Source organism: Coregonus clupeaformis, unplaced genomic scaffold, assembly GCF_020615455.1.
Source record: "Coregonus clupeaformis isolate EN_2021a unplaced genomic scaffold, ASM2061545v1 scaf0504, whole genome shotgun sequence".
NCBI lineage: Eukaryota > Metazoa > Chordata > Actinopteri > Salmoniformes > Salmonidae > Coregonus > Coregonus clupeaformis.
In genome coordinates, this window is record NW_025533959.1 from 295,785 (window position 1) to 316,925 (window position 21,141).

At 42.1% G+C, this 21,141-nt stretch overlaps 2 protein-coding genes across 6 annotated transcripts; both read right to left on the reverse strand.

Annotated features, from left to right (window-relative positions):
- Positions 1-35: 35 nt before the first annotated feature.
- On the reverse strand, positions 36-9,902 carry LOC121568880 (ataxin-7-like protein 3). Of its 4 annotated transcripts, none has more exons than XM_045215748.1 (14): positions 9,833-9,902; positions 9,001-9,080; positions 8,755-8,867; positions 8,493-8,625; positions 8,216-8,390; positions 7,991-8,091; positions 7,835-7,857; positions 7,170-7,215; positions 4,854-4,891; positions 4,692-4,760; positions 4,510-4,553; positions 2,747-2,818; positions 2,110-2,246; positions 36-2,019 (listed from the first exon to the last, which is right to left on the reverse strand). In XM_045215748.1, the coding sequence occupies exons 3-14, from the start codon at positions 8,803-8,805 to the stop codon at positions 1,814-1,816; spliced, it is 1,095 nt and encodes a 364-aa protein (XP_045071683.1). In that variant the 5' UTR covers positions 8,806-8,867; positions 9,001-9,080; positions 9,833-9,902; the 3' UTR covers positions 36-1,813. The 4 variants fall into 4 exon arrangements, with proteins under 4 accessions (XP_045071683.1, XP_045071682.1, XP_045071685.1 ...); XM_045215747.1 differs by lacking the exon at positions 9,833-9,902 and adding an exon at positions 9,464-9,801; XM_045215750.1 differs by lacking the exon at positions 9,833-9,902 and adding an exon at positions 9,464-9,794 and having other exon boundaries at positions 8,216-8,387.
- Positions 9,903-10,282: 380 nt separating this feature from the next.
- Positions 10,283-21,108, reverse strand: LOC123481018 (nucleolar transcription factor 1-like). 2 transcript variants are annotated; one of them, XM_045215745.1, is made up of 22 exons: positions 20,414-21,108; positions 19,456-19,546; positions 17,361-17,458; positions 17,040-17,212; positions 16,813-16,896; positions 16,485-16,640; positions 16,240-16,304; positions 15,968-16,094; positions 15,727-15,837; positions 15,472-15,605; positions 15,214-15,355; positions 15,069-15,110; positions 14,870-14,968; positions 14,511-14,666; positions 14,142-14,288; positions 13,913-14,023; positions 13,729-13,817; positions 13,453-13,642; positions 13,303-13,350; positions 13,068-13,136; positions 12,850-12,960; positions 10,283-12,736 (listed from the first exon to the last, which is right to left on the reverse strand). In XM_045215745.1, exons 3-22 carry the CDS (start codon positions 17,440-17,442, stop codon positions 12,623-12,625), a joined length of 2,250 nt encoding a protein of 749 aa, XP_045071680.1. In that variant the 5' UTR covers positions 17,443-17,458; positions 19,456-19,546; positions 20,414-21,108; the 3' UTR covers positions 10,283-12,622. The 2 variants fall into 2 exon arrangements, with proteins under 2 accessions (XP_045071680.1, XP_045071681.1); XM_045215746.1 differs by having other exon boundaries at positions 17,406-17,458; positions 20,414-21,106.
- Positions 21,109-21,141: the final 33 nt, after the last annotated feature.

Here is a 21,141-nt window from a genome sequence, read left to right on the forward strand (position 1 = left end):
GTCTGATATTGGACAAAATGACAGAACGCAAGAAATCTGAATGACACTTCATTTTACTCAGACAAAGAAACCTCAGTACACATGGGAAACTGGGATACAAAGAAAACCTAGCTGTGCCTCATAATATACAATTGACTTATTTGCACATGCACACACACGTGCTTGAAAAACGTTTTTTGAAGTCACTTTTTCTATTGCGTCATTTGTCCACACTCAAATATTGTTCAGACACGCTGATACACACAAACAGTTACGCAGCATTAGTAACACAGGCCATTCATTACCCCGTCAGTAAAGGACAAATGAAATGAGTCATACACAAAATGTGTTTTCACTTGAAGGTTGATTCTCTTTTAGTGCACATTAAAGTGATGCCATACTTTATCACTGGCTGAATGTTATAAATGAAAACTAAAGGTATATAAGATTCTCCCTAGCAAGTATAGTATGGTGGGCTTCTCAAACAGGTATGAATAATAATGTATATCAAACTCGTTAGCTAGAATGAAACTGAAAATGGCAAGAATAAGTGACAAACATCCCATGCAACGGCACTTCTGTTTCAAGTGGCGGCGGATTTGAATTCCTACAAGCGCATACACAATGCACGTAAGCAGAGACAGTTAAAGACTTTGAAAGCAAGTCAAGTGATGCAGATTGACCTAGAGTATTATTGAGCAAAAAGCAGGTTGACTCCACTATACTATAGCATTATTCAACAGGAAGCAATGTGAGATCTACAACTTTTAGAGTGATATTGTGATTTGTAGCAGAAGCAGGTAGGAGAAACTTCAGTCTGAGTATGAAACAGTAAAGATAGACAGGGAAGAAGCACTGTTTAGCATGAAGCTGTGTAAGGTAGAGATTACCGTGTATGTATACAGTATCCAATTAAATCATGATTATTTTACATAAGTCATCATACCACATGTATAGGTATACAAAAACACACTGGCTCACTCAATGATACATGTCAGACATTAAATACACATTCTCACCTGACACAGTCAATGTAAACCAAAAACGTTAAATATTCAAAATGACACATACACTGACTCAACCACAATGTCACATTCAGAGATGCATAGTTATCTGAAAACAAATGAAATCACGCACGCCCACAACATGGAAAACAGTCAACTTTACACAACAAACATTCGTACACACATGCACGCACACATACACCACTGTGCAATACAATGCTATTACGGATAAAGCCACCATCAAGTACCCCAATATTGGTGAAACCACAAGATGGCACTGACATCCCCACCACAATAACAACGCTGTAGTAGTAAGGTGATGCAATTAGTCCACAAGTCCCCTCCTAAACAGAGACAGAGTCAAAAATAAAGTAAATGTTTTCTGTTTTCAGGAGAAAACAGATCAGAGTGCAAAAAAGCAGTGTGATTGGTCCATGTCTGAAGCCTAAATCACCGATTAACAAAAACATGGTGAACACTCAACGACCCATGTGTCTTTATAACTGGAATTGCAAAACATTGTCTTCAACAACAAACAAATAAGAATGGCGTTCAAATTAAGGGGTGCTGTGTCCAGTTATGTGTAAAGAGAAGTTACAACCCCTGGGCTAATCAGAGCTGGTATTAATGTGTGAGTGAGTGGATGTGAGTTAATGGGTTATCATCTTTGTTTCTAAGACGACAGGTGTATCTGTACCTCTGTTAGGTAGGAGACCATGACTTGACAGGCTGGGGGAGCTGGGTAACTGGATGAAGTTTGGCTCAGAAGTCCATGTCACCATCCAGTCACCTTCCTGGGTATGGTGTGGGGGGGGCAGACTAGGACTACCCTAGTTGAGGTTGTCATAGATACTGGGGGCAGGGGGAACAGGAAGCTTGGGCTTCTTCTTTCTGTTGGATAGGCCTACTAGACTACTCTGGGAGCTGCCGCCCCCTCCACTCCCACTGCCGCCCCCTCCTCCTCCTCCTGTGCTGTTTAGGCCAAGAGACGTCTTCTTCTTCTTCTTGGGCTTCTTGGAGTCTGAGTTGTTGGTGCCTGGGAGAGATCGAGAGGTGGGGGATGAGATGAGACCGACTTCCACTGTAATGAACGTACAGAATGTGGACCTGAATTCGGTTGTCTTACTAGCTTTGGAGGAGGCTGAATCGGAGGGGGAGATGTCTGAGGATCCGTCCCACTGTAGGCGACTCATGAGAACCTGTCCGTCTGAGACGTCGTAGCAGTCACTCTCCACCATCGTGTCTGCATCGGGCAGAGACAACCTGACAGAGACAACAGCCGCTCAGACCAGACCAGATCAGACTGGCCACACAGACAGCAGCAGTACACATGGTGGAGCCATTCAATCTACCATACAGCACACTTACTGTAGTAAACTTTTTTTTTTTTTGTCATTTAGCAGACGCTCTTATCCAGAGCGACTTACAGTTAGTGAGTGCATACATTTTTTCATACTGGCCCCCCGTGGGAATCGAACCCACAACCCTGGCGTTGCAAGCGCCATGCTCTACCAACTGAGCTACACGGGCCATACAGTTGGCCATGAGTGCTCATACAGTAGCTAACTAACATAGTCCACTCTCATAGATGAGGCCTGTCCATCTAACTGGCACAAAACATCCACAATAAACACAGTCATTCAATACAACAAGTCAAGCAAACACCTCTACATTTAGGGACACCACATGCACCAATCAATATATCAGTTCTAGGAATAAACCAGTCAGAGCCATTGGCGGTCTGAGGGGAGGGGCACACTCACGCGGACGGCCCCAGGAGGAACACCCTGACGGCCCTCCTCTGTTCGTCCGTGTGCTGGGGGCACCGCTGGGACCTGGCAGGGACACAACGTGGCATTACAAATCCCTGAGAAACACCTGCCCACAATGCACAGCGGCCCCGCCTACCCAGGGCCACGGTAGAGACAAGAGTGGGAGAGAGACAGAAACAGACATCGCCAGTGACCATTCAGATGAAGTGTCAAGAGTTTGGAGGTTAGAGGTTAATGTTTGCTCACTAACCGTGTCCAGTTACTCTCTCACCACGTAAGGCAGGCAGTGTCCAATCAGGGTCTTACATAGTCCAATTGGAAAATATCTGTTGTTTAGTCCAATCAAAGATTAATTGTTTCACTGAGTTCTTAACACAATTTGGTATTATACTGAACAAAAATAAACGCAACATGCAACAATTTCAAAGATTTTACTGAGTTACAGTTCATCGAAGGAAATCAGTCAATTGAAATAAATTCATTAGGCCATAATCTATGGATTTCACATGACTGGGCAGGGGCGCAGCCATGGGTGGGCTTCGGAGGGCATAGGCCCACCCACTTGGGAGCCAGGTCCACTCCCCCTCCCCACTACTCCTCAGACGATCCGCAGGCGAAGAAGCTGGATGTGGAGGTCCTGGGCTGGCGTGGTTACACGTGGTCTGCGGTTGTGAGGCCGGTTGGATGTACTGCCAAATTCTCTAAAATGACGTTGGAGGCAGCTTATAGTAGAGAAATAAACAAATTCTCTGGCAACAGCGCTGTTGGACATTCCTGCAGTCAGCATCCCAATTGCACGCTCCCTCAAAACTTGAGATATCTGTGGCATTGTGTTGTGTGACAAAACTGCACATTGTAGAGTGGCCTTTTATTGTCCCCAGCACAAGGTAATGATCATGCTGTTTAATCAGCTTCTTGATATGCCACACCTGTCAGGTGGATAGATTATCTTCGCAAAGGAGAAATGCTCACTAACAGGGATGTAAACAAATTTGTACACAACATTTTAGAGAAATAAACTTTTTGTGCGTATGGAACATTTCTAGGATATTTTATTTCAGCTCATGAAAAATGGGACCAACACTTTACATGTTGCGTTTATATTTTTGTTCAGTATACATTTTTGATAAGAAAAAAAGGCCAATAACTGACACCAATCATCTAATATGTTATAAAGGAAATGGAAAATAATTGAGAATCATATAGAGTTGCCACTTGTGTACCCCAAAAGTCAGTCCCAACTACACATGATCGCAACACACCAATGAAACTGATCATGTTTAAAGCTCCCACAGAAACAACATGCAGAACAATAACCATGAGTGTCTGTTGGCGGCCTCCATAACGGAGTTGGGCCACAGGTTTACCATTTGTCTGGAACACACGTCATTCAAGTCACGGAAGACCTTCCTGACTAACTAGCTTAACAAACACCTCTGAGAACCTGGCAAGGTCCATACTAAGGGACAGGCTGAGGGATGGACACAGGATGTACTGACATTGACATCAAACTTCCAGGGAGATGTCTGTCTGGCACAGAACAACCCTGAATGGCTCATCTTGATCATAATCAGCAACCTTGACTCAAGCTAACATCTGGTGCCAGCACTTGAGAAACCAAAAGTATTAATGAGTTTGTGTGATAAAGGTATGTGTGTGCACGTGTGTACTCTGTGTATCTGACAGTACATTAGGTGGAAATGACAAGACTGTATTAGAAAGGGTGCATGTGCTGTGTCTGGCGTAATCCTTACCTGGTGCACATCTTCTTGGTGTGCTCCGAGATCACTCCACATTGCTGCAGACAGGGGGCAGTATAGTTAGAGAGACAAGCCAGTCATACACACCTGATAAATGTCTTGAGATTTTAAATATGATCAGATATACAGTTAGACTTGTGGATGGATGGTAGAATGGATAAATGAAAATGACTCACTGTTGTCAACAGAGACCTCAGTTCATCAGGGCCTAAAGTTTCGTAATTGATGCCAGTGTTATAGTTGTACTGCAGTGAGGGAGAGAGAATGATAATAGACATCAACACACTGTAATAGATATGTAGTATTACAGCAAATGTGAATCAATTGATTCTGGTTACCTTGTATGGATCTGCATTGACACTACTACTAAGCTCCCCTGAAAAAGATAACAGCACATGATCTATCAGTCTACTTGCCACTGACTCCCAAAGACACAGATGATGCACACAACCACCACCAACCATGAAATATAGCAGTGATTACATTTAGTGAAATATCCACAATCTGAGCTCTGTGGGGAAAAAAACAATATTACACAGCAAACTATTGATTCCTATGCCTGAGAAAACATACTATGTAAATTGACACTTTATGATAGGATGAAGCAAAGTTCTCTCCAGCTATTGACCAGTGTGGTAAGAGTACATAATTGATCATAATGTACGTGCTGCAATAGCAAGCATATTTATGCATAAGCATAAGGCAAAATATATGTTAATGGTTTAATCCATCTGTATGTGATTGAAATTGAGCAGCACTTTAAGGGCCAAAGCCACAAATGACAGGTCAATCAAACTGGGGTGGTTTGAGTTCAGGTCATTTATTACATTGGAACATCCTTGACCCTCCGTAGAAGATAGCAGCAACGTTTCATTTCAGCTCCTTTTTAAGAATCATGGACAATCAGGAAATCAAGAATCAATGAAGACATGATACAAAATGACAAAAATAAATGCAAACAAAAGCATGAATATGTCAAGTAGATAATGGATAGGATAACGCACAAGAGGACTTGTTGAGGCACCTGAGAAACTAAGTGATAAGCAGCTGGTCTGCTTTAGAGACATGACTGTAGTCTGTATCATTACTGGGACCAGACTATCATCTGACATGATATTTTCACTCAAGTGCTGAACAAGTTAAACAATACAATACATAAAATAAATGATATATTACATGCAGAGAACTGAAAACTAGAGGCTGAACTGTGATTTATTGCACACAATTGTCAGCTTCCTGTATGTCATTCTGAGCTCATTAACTTTGCACCATGATCAATGTCAAATTAAAATCATCAAGTAAACAGGAGATTGTGGAGCACGAAGTCGGCCTTTGCCATATATCTTAAATGGCTTTTCCTCCTCTTCAATGCTGCTTCTGATCCTTTTCATACTGTACTACGTCTGTAGTCTGCTAACATTGTGCATTTTACCTGTATTTAAGCGGCAGACTCTTTCAATGGCCATTTATCCTGAAGAATCCAGAAGCCTGCATGAACATTTTCAATAGAGGATTTGGGAGATTCCCTGGGTCTCTGCTAAGGTTAATTTCCTTTCCTTAGGAATGAAAGTTCTAACTCCAGGCACTTTTCCTGATATACTATCCCTAAAAACGGCAGGGTTCTTTCCCAGATTCTTCTTGGGTTGACCTTTGACCCTAGATTGAAGTGGGGCAGGGCATTATAGGGCTGGCCTGGCAGTCATCAGCCCCTTCCGATCACTGAGGAAGTGCATCATCTCTCAACAGCACACATGGAGCTTCCTGATCTGCAACACAAGGCTTTGGTCCCAGCAATGCTGAAACGACCAGAGTGTAAAACATCCCCAACCATTCAGCCAACTACTTTCACGCACACAAACACACACAAAGTAGGGCTATAAATTGGGTGTATTCAGGAGTGGGCTCTATGTTCTACTTCACTTACACACTTCCATTTCAAGGGTACAGAGAGTATGGACTCTAGAACATTCTAGCTTCCAACAAACAACAAAACACCATGAGACCATATACATATAATATTCTGTACATCAGAATGCATTATATAAACAGAAATGTATGTAATTTAGTATGAATATCAGTGTGAATTTTTATCAAATAAATGCTGATTGAGAACTGATATTGACAAATGACATTTAAAGAGGCAATCTGCAGTTGCTACATCCATTTTATGATTTATAAATTAATGATATGTACCCATTGATTCTTGAAGAATTTAACTTAGAAATGGTTAAACTGTCGCACCCCATCAGAACCCAACATATAAGCTTGTTGTACTCCAATGTTTGTAAACAAAGTAAACAAACACTATATAGCCTCAAAACATGGTTAAAACTATAACTTTGATATCATGGATGGTCAGTCCTTGCATCCATAGCACGGTCTATTAATTTGAGTGTCAAAAAATTCTACCACAATCCCTCAACTTTTTACAGAAAAAGGGGCGGGGTGTACACTTTGTTATTGTTTTAACTGCTGATTGCCACTTCAAGATTAAAAAAGAAAAATGCCATTCTAATCATGTGTTTCAATTGGCAAATCTTTCCATTCCAGGAAGGAAATGCATTATGCAGTCAGGATTCAGGAATTTTAGATGACACAGCTTATAGTTTGTCACTTCACCTGCATCTTACATGGGTTCTAAGAGGTATACGCACCATTTTTATGCTTTAGAGATTTTGATCTTCTGGGTGAATTTGGATTCTAAAGAAATAATACACAAAAGAGAAGAACTGTAAATGTAGATAAACACTGATCTAGATTAACATATCACAAACAACTAGTGAGGCATGCAACAGGAAAAGTGAAGCACACACCCCTTGATCCAATTTAATTTGTAAAAATCCAGTTCATCCTTGCCATGCTTGTAAGCAGAAAGTAGGGCTGTGACTATACCAGTATGGCAATATTTTTTCTATGGGAAAAATTCAAACATGAAGCAGACCAAACTTTTTGGTCCTTTAAAAAGCTGCTGTTTGTAAAATGTGCGCTATAGCTTGTAAAATAAATAAATGTGACTGGTTGACAACTTAATGTTTGTTTCCAACATTAGGGCTGTTTTCCTAAATAAGTTAAATCCGCTTTGTGTTTTGTTTCCTTGCCACGATACTAACGAGTAACGCGGTACTGGTATAGTCCCGGCCCTAGCACAAAGGTAGAAAGGACAAAGGAATACCAGAAATCCTTAAGGTTATTTTTAGCTATTGGCTCCCTTGTAATTACATGTGGACAAAAACACGACATACAAAACATGAATATAAATATCTCCACAGCAATGAAACTTACCAAAAGGTACATGTTGTTTCAAAGAATGTAAAAATACCTTATCTGACTTTCTCTTCTTAGCTGTAGAGGGAAAATAGAGGGGTGTAAGACAAGCATAGACGTGTTTGTTCAGCTAAAGTCACATTATTTTTTTTAAACGTGCCTTTAATACTGACAACATTCAGACAGTGTTTGACACTTGTTTAATTCTCACCTTTTTTTTCTGAGCCATACGACCAGTCATTATCATTGACGTCATCATTGTCTTCCTGATCACTCTCCGATTTGTTGTTCATGTTGTTACTGCTTGCTATTCTGTAGACCAATATCAAGAAAATGATCAGAATTGCCCACTCACTTGCAGACTGTATTGGTTTGTTTTCTATATGTTACATTGCAGTGTAGTGTCCACTGTCCATGTCCAGTGCCCCTTGCTGACCTGCGGTTGGCGATGCGGCTGCTGTTGCGCCCCATGCCCAGGCATTTCTCCAGATGAGGTGCAAAGCGGGATGCAGCAATGCTCCGGTTGCAGTTGGGACACACACACTCCTTGTTCTTCCACTGATTGTATACTTGCCCGAAAATATCCACTCCTGGTTGGTCAACGATTTCTACTGAGCAAGGCGAGAACATACATGAAAGATAAACTAACAAAAGAAAGGCAGAGAGATGAACCAGATAACCAGACCCAGGAGGAAGAACTCTCTGGTACTAACCGAAGTCCTTCATGCTCTCTTGGTCAGTGTCATCCAGGAAGAAGTAGCCCTGTTTGACAGCACGATGCACTTCGAAACACAGGCCCAAACAGGCGTCCTCCACCAGGTCCGAGTAGATGTCCTGAGCCAAGGCCTGTGGAGGGCAACAAAAAACAAAACAAAGTCACAAAGGAAAGGAAACTACATGAGCAACTTCCTGTTTTAAAGTAGGACAACAACTACCAACCATGCTAGGATGGTAAAAGTGTAGTCCACTACTCACCTCTTGCTTGGTGTTGTCCAGGCCCGACAGAGACATATCCTCCATTTTCATTTGCAAAAATTTAAGGGTGAATCACTGCCTTCTACATGGCACAGTTATGGGGGGAAACAGAGCTGAAAACAGGAAATACACACATAGCGATTTAAAATTCATTCAAACAAATACAAATAAGTGATGAGACAAGAGATTATCCATTTGTTGGACAAAACCAAAGAAAAGCCCCTGAGTGAGACTATCAACACTTACAAAGGAGCACCGACACTCAGTTAAGACCTCTTCTTCGCAAATAGTTGGCAGAGGTGACTGCCTGGTATTGTTTTGGTTAGCTGTTGAAACAAATAAACAAATACATTTCACTAGATTTGTAAATTTGGTGTTGCGGCTACACAATACAAGACAGAATCAGAACAAAAACGAAAGTAAAGCTAGACTGAGCATTTTAAGACACGGCTAGCTACTAACGTTACGTGCTAGCTAGCTAGTGCTAACGTTAGATATTAGCTAGGATAGAACGCAGTAAAAACTGATAGCTAACTATCTATCTAGTTAGCAAAACAAACAAATATTTTCTTAATATCTGTTACAGATAGCAAAAACATAGCTCGTTAACAAATCAGCTCATTGCATATAATCTTACTAATAAGGGTACGTACAATTAAATTAAATGATTTCTTTACAGAGAAGATCATACTGGTCAGCTCACACTCACCATCAACGACCAATCTATGACTGAACCGTTAGCCGTTACAGTTTAGCTGGACATTGACAGAGATTCTCTTGCTACATTGTATCTAGCTAGGATGATACATGTTGTTGTAGCTACTAGCTAGTCATTTAAATGTGATCCAACAGCGCAGTCAAAGGGAAATGAGAAGAAAATGTAAAAAGAGGCTGCCATTTTCCTTCTAAAACAGACCTCACCAAACGATCACCGAGGTCTCCGTACCATTTTACTTGGCCAAAAGTAGGAAAAACTGGCAGAGAAAGGCAAATATAATTTCTAATCAACTCAATTGACTGTACTTAAGTACATACATTTAATTTATAATTGGATATGTAATAATGAAATAGAAAAAACCTTGGACGTCTGGAATTGCCCCTTCTCGCGACTGGCCATTTGTGATTGACGTGCAAAGGGAAGAGGTGAAATAATCACAGTTATCCTTTATCGATTAGTTCTAATGAAACACAACCAAATCACAGATTAGAGGGTATAGGTAGTTGTATCTTTGACGAAATTCTAATTTAGCCATTTATTTAGGACACTATTGTTTGGTCAGCATTTCGAACATATTATTTGAAGGGTCCCACTATTTGGCAAGTGTCTTCAATCAACATCCATCACAAATTTACATTTTAGTCATTTAGCAGACGCTCTTATCCAGAGCGACTTACAGTTAGTGAGCGCATATTTTTTTTTCTCCATACTGGCCCCCCGTGGGAATCGAACCCACAACCCTGGAGTTGCAAGCGCCATGCTCTACCAACTGAGCCTACAATAATTTGTAAAAATAAGAAACGCAATATGTATACTTTGTTAAAGACCAAGTTTATTTGTCAAATGCTTAAATAGCAGGGACATAAGAACACCCTCAGCTATAGAAAACATCAAAAATGTGTCAAATGATCAGCAGTACAAATCTGTAAAGCCTTTGTTCTCATTTAGTCATTTATACAAATTAACAAACATGGGGAGAGATGTAATAACTAAAAACGGACAAATAAAATCAAACTTTTCCCCTGCAAGCAATGGACTCACGCCTCAGATGGAGCCACTGACAAGACTTTGCCAAATCAAAGTATTTCCACACAATACAAAAAAAGCAATATTTACAAATACCATACAGCAGTATGTTGTATCCCCATTGGCAACGCCTTTCCGCAAATCCAGTATCCCACCCTGCATAACATTTCCTTCACCAAATCATATATAGCCCACCATGCTGGTATTATTCAGTCAACAATTATGAGATGTAGAAATGGACAAACTCAGTCCCATTTAAAACTGGGGCCATTATTAACCGATTGTACTGTCCTGGAAACAAGTTAAACTTATGACATAACCTGTCCCGTGGGTCGTCTAACACATATGTCCTTGTGCTGGTAAGCAACAGGACCACATTGAGCAGACATGACTCGGCTTCAATCATTTTGAGAAAAGGGCCTAAAAAACATCTACATTCAAGGTGTTTGTGTGGTAATGGGATGAGAAGTGCCTCCTACACCCACGCAGGCACATACATCCTTCACAGGTTGCAGTCCGGTGCAAACTAGTTCACTGCCCCTCAAGGATTTAAAAGCATGCGACTGGTGTAAGAAACATTTTGGGAACTCCGTCTAGCCCATTCTCACACCAAGCAAATGTTTTTTCATCCTTGGGGAGTGGAGAAGTACACACATGGAGGAGGGTAGATAATCGAACAGCAGCCACAGTCAAACACAGGATGCAGACAACACACACCAATGCAGTCGCTTTCACACAAACGTAGGGGCTGAACAGATGACTGTTGAACACAGGAAGTATGGGACAGGCTTTCATTAAGTGCAAAGCTTTTTGGGGATAATCAGACTAAAAGAATATCGGGGTAGGGGTCAATTTAATTTGAATTAAAGAACAAAATGGATCCATTTCAATCCATCCCTGATTTCAAATGGAACTGACCACAGCCCTCGACATTATTAAAACAAATTCATTAAATCACCTATACATCAAATAGAAGTGTAAAACAGTGGTTCAAGGAAGAAATCAACACCAATATTAAATTGTACAACATAGTCTGTTTAAAACTTACTTGGAATTGCATCTCATATTTCCAGTCTGGGCAAAAATAACAACTAAGTGTGGCGATTAACGATAAATTCCTTTGATACCACTAAGAAACATTCATTATTTATACTGTTCCAACAGGCCAGTGGATGAACAAATCTAAACTGGAAAATCAACATGAGAACCAACATGAGTCAAAAAGAATTGTCTTGGACTTGCTCCACAAAGACCCCTGAAATTGTCCCCAAAAAAGGTTGGATGCATTTCTATGTAGAATAAATAAATAAACTGTCAGTCACCTTTGAACTTGAACACCTGTCAAAGGCAGGTAAAAGGCATTTTTCTAAATGCATCCAAATCTAACTGAAACTGTGGATGAATACATCTCCTCTAAATTTCCAGCAACAAAAAGAGACATTCATAATGGCTTAATTTTTCCTGAAGATACCACCTCGTTAAGAACCTAATAATAAAAACATACAAATTGAGAGTAGAAAGAAAGTTGAGAGGCGCTGAAGAACCAAAGACTAAAGAAAACATTTCTCAAGAGTGCAATTATATGGTCCCCTGCACCCCCCACCCCAAAATAATCCCCCAGACAAATAGATAGGTTCTTTGGCTCTAGGAGGCCTGTTCACAACTCCCCACTACCCGACCTTCCTTCTTTGTAACCGTGGCCTCTAGTATCTGACACAGACTTACACTGACAAAGCAGGATGGGGCCAAAATCAACAGTCACCCAAAAAAAGCTCTTTAGAAACCTATTAGCCACAGAATGTAGAAAGGAAGCCAAATGTCCCAACGCGCTTTAGATTGGACCCACCTGAACCCAGCGTTGTGTGGGCTGGGCAGGGGAGCAGGTCAAGGCGGGGTTGAAGGAATAACAGATGAAGGGCATGATGTGGTGGTGGTAGGGTCTTCACCCTCCTTGTACAGAACACCAATGAACACAGGAAAGAGAAAGCGTGTGATAAATAGACATGGTGGTGCAGGGGCTCCCTCTGGTGGTGGGTGGTGAGGAGAGCAGGGTCAGCACAGTGTCAGCGCTCCCTGGACTCTTGGCTCAGCTCAGTCGCTCTTGGGTCACAACGGACCAGTGCTTCAGTCTGAATCAGAGTCCGACGTCGCCACTGAGCTCGAATCACTGCTGCTACTCCCCTCTGACTTGTTCTCCTTATCCTCCGCCTCCTCATCGTCATCATCGTCTTCCTCATTCTGCAAGAGGTGTCGCACAACAACAAGGAAGTTAGCCTCATGTCATGTCAGTCAAGGGCTCCATTATAATTTGCAACAGCAATGATGAATTTCACACAAGTCTGAAAACTAACATTGTCGTCATCATCGTCTTCCTCCTCACTGTCCTCTGCACTGGATGAATCGTTATCTGATGAGGCAGCCTCCTTCTCTTCCTCCTCCTCATCATCCTCATCCTCTGTGTCCTGGGGGAAGATTGATTGTCAGAGATTAATGATGTTTGACTTAGTAGAGGAGAGTGGTAAAAGTAGAGTGGTAATGATAAACAAAACTGAACAGAGCTGTGACTTACCGACTTCTTGGTTACCTTGGCCTTAACTTTGGCTGCAGTGCCTCCTGGTTTTGCTGGGGTTTTCCTTTTCTGAGGAAGACAATAGGAGATTAAGATTAACACTCAGTTTGTTTACATGTTAATTTGCCAGCAACTACAGGGAATTTGTGATAACTCTCACTCTAAGGCATAATCTGCTAAATGGCATATTATTATTATTATTATTATTATTTATAGAATAGCATGGACAACTTACTTGTGAGTTGTACTCCTTGTACGTGTTTCTTTCTTGTGAGGACAAGCTCTGTGAAAGAAGGGACATTTTAGTTAGTCAGGTCATTACAGGCACACAACTGCTAGGATGTTCAATGCACTAAGTGTCTGCTACAAATCAAAGATGGCGTACCGCTAGCCACCGCTCCAGCTCTACTTTGTACAGCTTCTGTTTCTCCTCAGCGATCTTCTTGTAGCGGTCCTTCTCCTTCTGCGGCTGCCTCTGCCAGCGGCCCCCGATCTCCCCCATGCGCTCCTTCATAGGGAGGTGGTTCAGCTCCCCGTTGGACAGCATCTCCTGAGAGAACTTCTGGTAGCCATTCCTGAAAGGTACATTGGTGAACACATTGAAGTAAGTTTCTCAAAAACAAAAATACAGACAGAAACACTCCATCAGAAATACACTCACGATGGGGGTTTCTTGGGTTCACCGTCAAATTTCATCTTCTTCCCTGAGGCAATGATGGTGGCAGGAGAGCGCATCTCACTCAGTTCCCTCTGTCAGGAAAAAAAAAGAGTGCCAGTAAGTCTCAATGGGCACTTAAATCTCTGGGACTCACCTCTGCCTTTTAGACACATGGGTTTCCACTTACCTCATATCGTTTCTGGTCCTCAGCTGCCTTCTTGATCCACATGATCTTCTCCTTCTTCTCCATGGTGTTCCAAGTGGCTTCCATGGCTTTCTGGGCTTTTGGCCGGTCGTTCTGTAAAGCACAGGAGGAATGAGGCAGATTGTCAGGACAAGGGGAGGAGGAGGAGTTGACATGCTTTAAAGGCAGTCCTGATCCAAGCCCTTGTGAAGGCTGTAGTTGGGTCACCAACCTTGAACCTGGCCAGGTAGTCTCCTATGACGCTCTGCTGCCAGATGTCCTGTGCAGTCTTGGGGGTGTCTGGCAGTCGGCTGCGCTCCTCTTGTCCCTTCTTCACAGACTCTGCCTTCAGGACCGTCTCAAGACGCTTGTACTTCTCCTACAGGGGGAAGACAACGTCAGTTATTTAGCCAACGATCACAGGTAGAGGCTGAAACCAGAAATCCCCTTTCATCGACACAAGCCGATGCCATATAATTGATGCGGTCATGCATTGTACTGCATTTTATTCAATACTTTAGATATTTATATACTGCATCCTACTGCTCAGAACCCTCTCTCAGCTGCACTATGGTAGTGTGTATTAAACTGAGGTGTGTACCTTCTTCTTATCTGAGAGCTCGTTCCACATGCGTGCCAGCAGCCTGGTGAGCTCACTGTCAGACAGGTCTGGTCGCTCCTGCTGCAGCTTGGGCCGTTTCTCTTCAGAGAAGATGAACATGGCCGAGATGGGCCTTTTGGGCTTCTCTGGACTAGGCTGCAATTTAAGAGATGGGAGCTTTTTTCAATTCAATACAACTTTATTGATCCCCTCTGAAATAATGAATACTATGGTCAATATCTATTTTGTCTGAGATTGATCAAATTACAGTCATCTCCATTTCATACTTATTTATGATTGTTATTGTGAAATGTGTGGAGCTGATGATGTGAGTGATACTGATGCATTGTGGGGATTACCTTTGCTCTGCTTTTCTTTTTGCTTCCCCCGCTGCCCTTCTTGAAGCCAATCATCTTCTGCTCCCCCAGCACACGCTGCTGCTCCTCCTCTGATATACTCTGCAGACAGACACTGAGTAAATAACATACATACTGCCTCGGCTCTCATTCACTAGATATATATAAATAGACACACATACATGTAGAAAAACAAACTTACACAAAGAAACCGGTTCATCTCGACTTCGTATTCTTTCTTTCTCTGAAAAACAGAATTTTGAAAACTTGAGCGCTTAAGACTTCTGACAGTAGGTCCAAAAAGTCAATGTTGGAGTGAACAGTCCACCTGCTAGTGAAGTACAGACCTGCTCGCAGCGTTTCTGGTAGGCGTCCTTCTCGTTCTGTTTCAGCAGCTTCCACTGCTGGCTGCACATGACCATGCGCTCTGTACTGGGCACGTCCTTCATACTGGACATCAACTCAGCACAGAACATGGAGTAACCATTCCTAAAAAACACACAGAGTACACAACACGGTCACAACTCTCCTCACCATGTCCAGTTAACACAGTGTGATAACCCAGTGGTAAGATTAAAAGTGTGCTGGTGGGGAATAGTACTCACGGAGGTGGTTTGTCCGGCCTGCCATCAGATTTGTCCTTCAGATGTCTCTCAGCCTTGGTGAGGGTGGACTTGACGATGTCCTCGTTGCTCATGTTGAGCTCTGGGTGTGTCTCAATGAAGCCCTTCATCACCTCCTGTGGAAAACAACCAGGGGTCATGGGTTAAAAATCAATTAATCCTCTCGGAAATACCAGAGTCAGGCAGTAATTTTGCCAACTTCAGAGACGTGTGCCTCATATTTAACTGTGCTCTCACCTCATATGCTTTGTGCATCTCCAGGGACTTGGCAATCCACTTGAGTCTCTTTTTGTCTGACAGCTGTGTCCACTGATTCCCAAGACTATCTTTAATGTCTTTGGTGGTCGCCTAGTAACAGACAGATTCAACAACATTTACGTTGCTTCAGATGGACATAGTTCAACTTTAGCATGTTAGCATTGAGTGTGAACATTGTTTTTGTAGGTGCTAACAAACAGTCCTGAAAAGCTTGACTTACGTCTGCATGCGTTTTGAGGAAGGCCTTCTTCTCGTGGCTGTACCATAGCTGCTGAGGCGTCCTGGGTTTCTCTGGCACATTAGAACCTTTCTTTGCCATGCTCTCCACCAGGTCGGGATGGTCCTCCCTATAGTCACACAGAAACACACTGGCTACTGTACATGTACTCATCAAGCAAAAGAAAACACATTCAACACAATGGAGAAAACCCTACACCCCCTTCAAATATGTATATTTACTCCAGTTGCAGATAACCTACATTTGAACCTTACCTGAACTTTGACATGCTGTGCCCAAACGTTTCTTTGTCTTTCTGGAAGTCTTCTAGATATTTTTTCTGTTGTCAAAAAAACAAAACAAGGCACAGACAACCATGAGCAACATCAGCAAATTACTCAGCTCAAATAAATTATATATACCAAGGAGGACATATTCTCCCATTCCAAGTGTCACTATATCCCTCCCTCCCTTTAATTGCACCTCTTCCTTTCCATCCCACTCTCTCCCTGCTTCTGACCTTCTTTTTGTCAGGCAGCCCTCTGTATTTCATGGAGAGGATCTTGGTGAGGTCTAGGTTGCTCATCTCAGGGTGCAGCTTGGCATACTTGGCCCTCTTCTCAATGAAGAAGCGGAAATATGGCGTCAGGGGCTTTTTGGGGAAATCTGGATGCTTCTGTTCAGTAAAAAATAAAACAAAATAACATTCGAAAGAACAATACTCAATATGAGCAAAACAACACACAAAGACAGTCAGTCATCACATGACTGAATTTGCTAAGACAATGTGTTACCTGTGAAAGTATCAACTGATAGTGTCCATCATAAAAATATGATATGCAGCTCACCTTCAGCTTCTTGCCCTTATACGGGTTCTTGATGAAGTCTTCGGCATCGAAAATCAGCTCGGTTAATGTGCGGAATTTACGGATCTGAACCAAAGACACAGAACAACATAAAACGCATTGCAGAGGCAAGATGCAGTATGTACATATTGAACTGACAAGAGTTGGAAATCCACTTTTATTCTCTAATACACAATACCCCAGTATAGCATGATAGAGACATCACGTACCACTTTGGAGACCTCGTTCCACTTCTGTTTGCACATATCTCCTGTGAATGAGTTGAAGGCCACCTTCTCCCAGTCCAGATGGGACTCTGACGTCTTGTACTTGGCCAGGTCCTTCTGGGGAAGATTGACTTTCATGGCCTCTAGCAGATTCAAAAGGTCGTCCTGTGTCCACACTATAGCCACGCAAGGACACACATATCAGCTTGCCTGCCCTGCAACCATTATCCTGGCTGAAGTGAACAAAATCATGAATCTCTCTATTTTGCACCATATTCTGAAGGTGATGGAAGGAAGAAGTTCCATGTTGCGACTATATCTCACCTTGATTGACTACTATGATCTCACGTTGATTGACTATGATCTCACCTTGGTCTTTAGTGGACGAGTCCATTTCTCCATTCATCTGTACTTTCTTTTACCTGCACATAAACAAAACAGATCCTATTAAAACACTATCCCTTTCTTTTAAATGGCTGTGAATAATATACAAGGTGCGGTGAGTCATTGTCAATCTTACCAACAATTTACTCTCACTACTGTGCCAGCAAAAAAATTATACACAGGAGACATAATATCCAAGTTACCTATGCACACAAAGCATAAGCCTAATGCATGCAAACGCCAGATAGTAACAGAAAACTACTTTGGCCAATGCTATGCCTTGTGATATTAGGAAATATCTGGAGATGTTTTTTTATTTCAGGGTAAACACATTTGAAATGGCATAGGTTTGCGCTTAAAGTGAATATCATTCGACTAGTATATTTGTTTGCATATTACAATAAATGGGTGTAAAATGTGATTCTGAAAACAAGATTTATTGGACAGAGATTATTCGATTGCTTTTATTCATTACATCAACGTCAAAGATGATTCCAAACAAACTATTAGGTAAGAAATTCCAGCCTTTTCAAATCCTGGAAATTAAAATCGACCTCGACATGATGGTTATTAATGTTTATTATACCGCCCCTAAACGTTTACGCTACATCGTGAGACAGGCTATAGCTTGTGACGGTTTCACATCTCAAATAACACCGCAGAAGTCTACGACTGGTAATGCTCTCTGTATGTCGATTTGGAAAATAGGCTAGCTTATTCTACATTAAAAGTAGCTACTCATTTTGCTTTCTGTCGACCATGTCTTCTGTCGGTCGGTAATGGAGGATTTAATCGGAGTGGTGGGGAGGTACCACAGAAGGAGGAAGCGAACGTTTAGAGGCAGCTGTAGGCAACCAGCTGACAATGGACGGGAGATCCGCTTTCGGTCTCCGACGAGGAGGAATGGTGGCAAGGGAGCATTACTACCAAATGAACCACTCGACAAAGCCACACTACCAACATTGAGCTGGAAGAGAAACCTGCCTCCGCCTTGAATCTATCGGCCGACTCTTGTGAGGGGCTAGAGGGAGAAATATTACGTTTTATAATAAATTAAATTGTTGGGCTTCGTCCTCCGAGACCCGTTTCTAGGCAATAATCGTTTTGGTATAGCAGCGAGCAACCATAATCAAACCGAAAAAGCAGGACATTCTTGCGCGAGGCGTAACCGATTTCGGATATGTGATGGCGACTCTGAAGTCTGCACCCAGCCTGTTTCCCGGTTCTTGGTGATATAGTACGCACGAGCTTGTGTTGGACTGCCAGTGTGTTTAAGGGGGGATACAACTATCGCTGGTCTAACGATGCGTTTAAAACAGTGGTTGGACATAGGTAGCTAGTGTCACAAATCAATGCAATTTATGGGAAATTTAAAAGTAATATCCTGGTATGATAAAATGGTTTGGGTGGTCCACAAACTCCAACGACCGCGCTAGCTAGCTGCAACCGCACTACTCTGGTTCAATGCAAGGGTTAGCTAGCTACTAAATCGCTAGCTAGCTATATTATGTTAGCAGCCATCAGATTAACATTAATTTACAACAATATATTGAATTGTTAACCAACACGGTGGCCACCTGCGAAAATACTCAAATGACAACTAAATTGCGGGTAACAATCTATACATTTTAAAGTTTAAAAAGGTAGCTAGCTAGCTAAATATAAAACATGAAAACCACCAGACCAGTCAATTTATGCTAGCTAAAGCATGGCTAACTTCAGGGGATTCACCATGGATAAGGATTTACGTTTTATTTTGTATATACATTTATGGTGCAATCAATATTGCAGGTAACGTTAACTAGCTAAATGCATTTAAAATGTATTTTTAATTGGTCGGTAAAAATATTACGTATTGGCCTAACGTTATTAGTTTTGCATTAACCTATAGGAAAAAAATCCAGTTCCAAACGCCTGCGACCCGAACACTGACCTCGTCTCCATGAAAGGGAATCTGTAGAAAATCATTAATCTCAGACAGACAAATTCACTGTTGTGTTTCTTGAAAATCGACGATTAAAATGAACAAACTCACCGTGAAACGGTTCTGTTCACCCCGACTTTTCTTTCAGCTGTCGTTGAACACGGGGTAAACCAGGTTGTGTGGCGAGGATGGGTCGTGAAGACTGAGGCACACGAATGAAGAAAAAGGAAAATAAATTGTAACAATCTTCGCTAATCGTCAGAACTGAAATACGGATACATAACTAAAATCTCTCATCATTCACAAGGTTTCGGTTTCAATCCGCGGTTACATTGTATCAAGTTGACACCACACAGAATGAAACATTTTTACATCCGAGACTGCAAATGGTTCACTGGCGCGAGGATGGTTCTAGAGCCGCCATGCTACAGGCAAAGCGCGAGTCAGTTAGGATACCGACCGTGACAAGCTCCTATGGCGCACTACATGCTTAGCAAGAAACGGGGTTTAAAGTAAGCCTGGGTGTGCAACTAACCAGACCCACACCAGGATCATAGGCTATAACAAATACTGGTTTTCGCAGGTTGGCATTGATGGTTGTCAAGCGAGATCGAGGGAGAGCCCACACGGTGAGATATTAAACTGAGATCCATGATGGCTAACCAGAGAGGCGGCTGATTCTGTCAACAACCGCATGGAGATCTCGGCGCGGAAATAGTCAATTCTTAGCAGAAAATAAGATACATTGGTGAATTAAATGCCAAATTGACGGTGGTCCATAATCAAGGCATATGTTGTCAATTTATACCATATTATTTAGACCCTATAGTTCGCATTTCTTACCCGTGGTAAAGGACAAGAAATTCGGGTATGGCGACCTCGGAATTGGCTACCCTACAGCAGTCAGTGTTTTGCTAACAATTCAAGATGAGGCGTTTTTAAAATTATTAAAGGGAGAAAATAAACCATACTGAGCGTAAATTATTTGCTGGAAAGTCGTTTGTGGAAGTATTTTTTTATATATATTTTGAGCATTCGAATTGACGAAGGAGGTGGCTGTGAGCCTTACCTGTCTCAGCGTGAGTCGAGCTCGTTGTGGAGCAAGGGTTGGGTTGAATGTTAGCCAGCACTGCGCCGCCGGTCCAGGGCACAGGCGCTCCAGTCCCCGCAGAGATGGGAACTTCCCCCCGCCTCCATCTCACTTGCTTTCTCCTTCCACTCAACACGCAGCTCTCTCGATCCGACCATTTCTCTTAGCAAAGACATCCGCATTTTCGATCTCTCCCCCGCTGCCGAACGCATCACCCACAGCCATACTATTTTTCCACATTTAGCTCTCCGACCCGCCGAGGACAATGAGCCAGTGCAAATATTTTTAGACTACCGGTACTTTAGTAAAAGTTAATTGTCCCAGACAGCTGCCTATATCTAAGTGGAACTTTATTCAGCTAATGTTGTTACATCAAAGTAATTTCACTAATTATAGAATAATAACTTAACATTTAATAACAATCTGCAATGTTTAGGCCTACTGAACATTTGGAGGAAAAAAGTGTCATAAACATATATTCATGCCAGCGCTAACTCTGCTGACCGATTGCGAAAACGAAACAGATACTAGAATCGTATTCCATGGATAGGCCTATACTTTTAGTGGTGCTCCTATTTGCAAAGTCTAGCAGGCTATTTGACGGCTTCATTTTCCCACTCATGTAATTTCTTCCAACTCCACCTTGTCAGTTTGTGGGCGTAACCCAGCCATCCAATCCAGACAGCCAGATCCATTGAAAACAAAGG

Coding starts and splice junctions, on each gene's coding strand:
- LOC121568880 (XM_045215748.1), bottom strand. CDS start 8,805: ATGAAAATGGAGGATATGTCTCTGTCGGGCCTGGACAACACCAAGCAA. Junction 8,626..8,754: donor TGGACAACACCAAGCAAGAG/GTGAGTAGTGGA, acceptor TGCCCTCCACAG/GCCTTGGCTCAGGACATCTA. Junction 4,892..7,169: donor ATCTCTAAAGCATAAAAATG/GTGCGTATACCT, acceptor TATCTTTTTCAG/GGGAGCTTAGTAGTAGTGTC.
- LOC123481018 (XM_045215745.1), bottom strand. CDS start 17,442: ATGAATGGAGAAATGGACTCGTCCACTAAAGACCAAGGTGAGATCATA. Junction 15,356..15,471: donor AGGCCGGACAAACCACCTCC/GTGAGTACTATT, acceptor TGTGTTTTTTAG/GAATGGTTACTCCATGTTCT. Junction 15,111..15,213: donor ACCAGAAACGCTGCGAGCAG/GTCTGTACTTCA, acceptor TCTGTTTTTCAG/AGAAAGAAAGAATACGAAGT.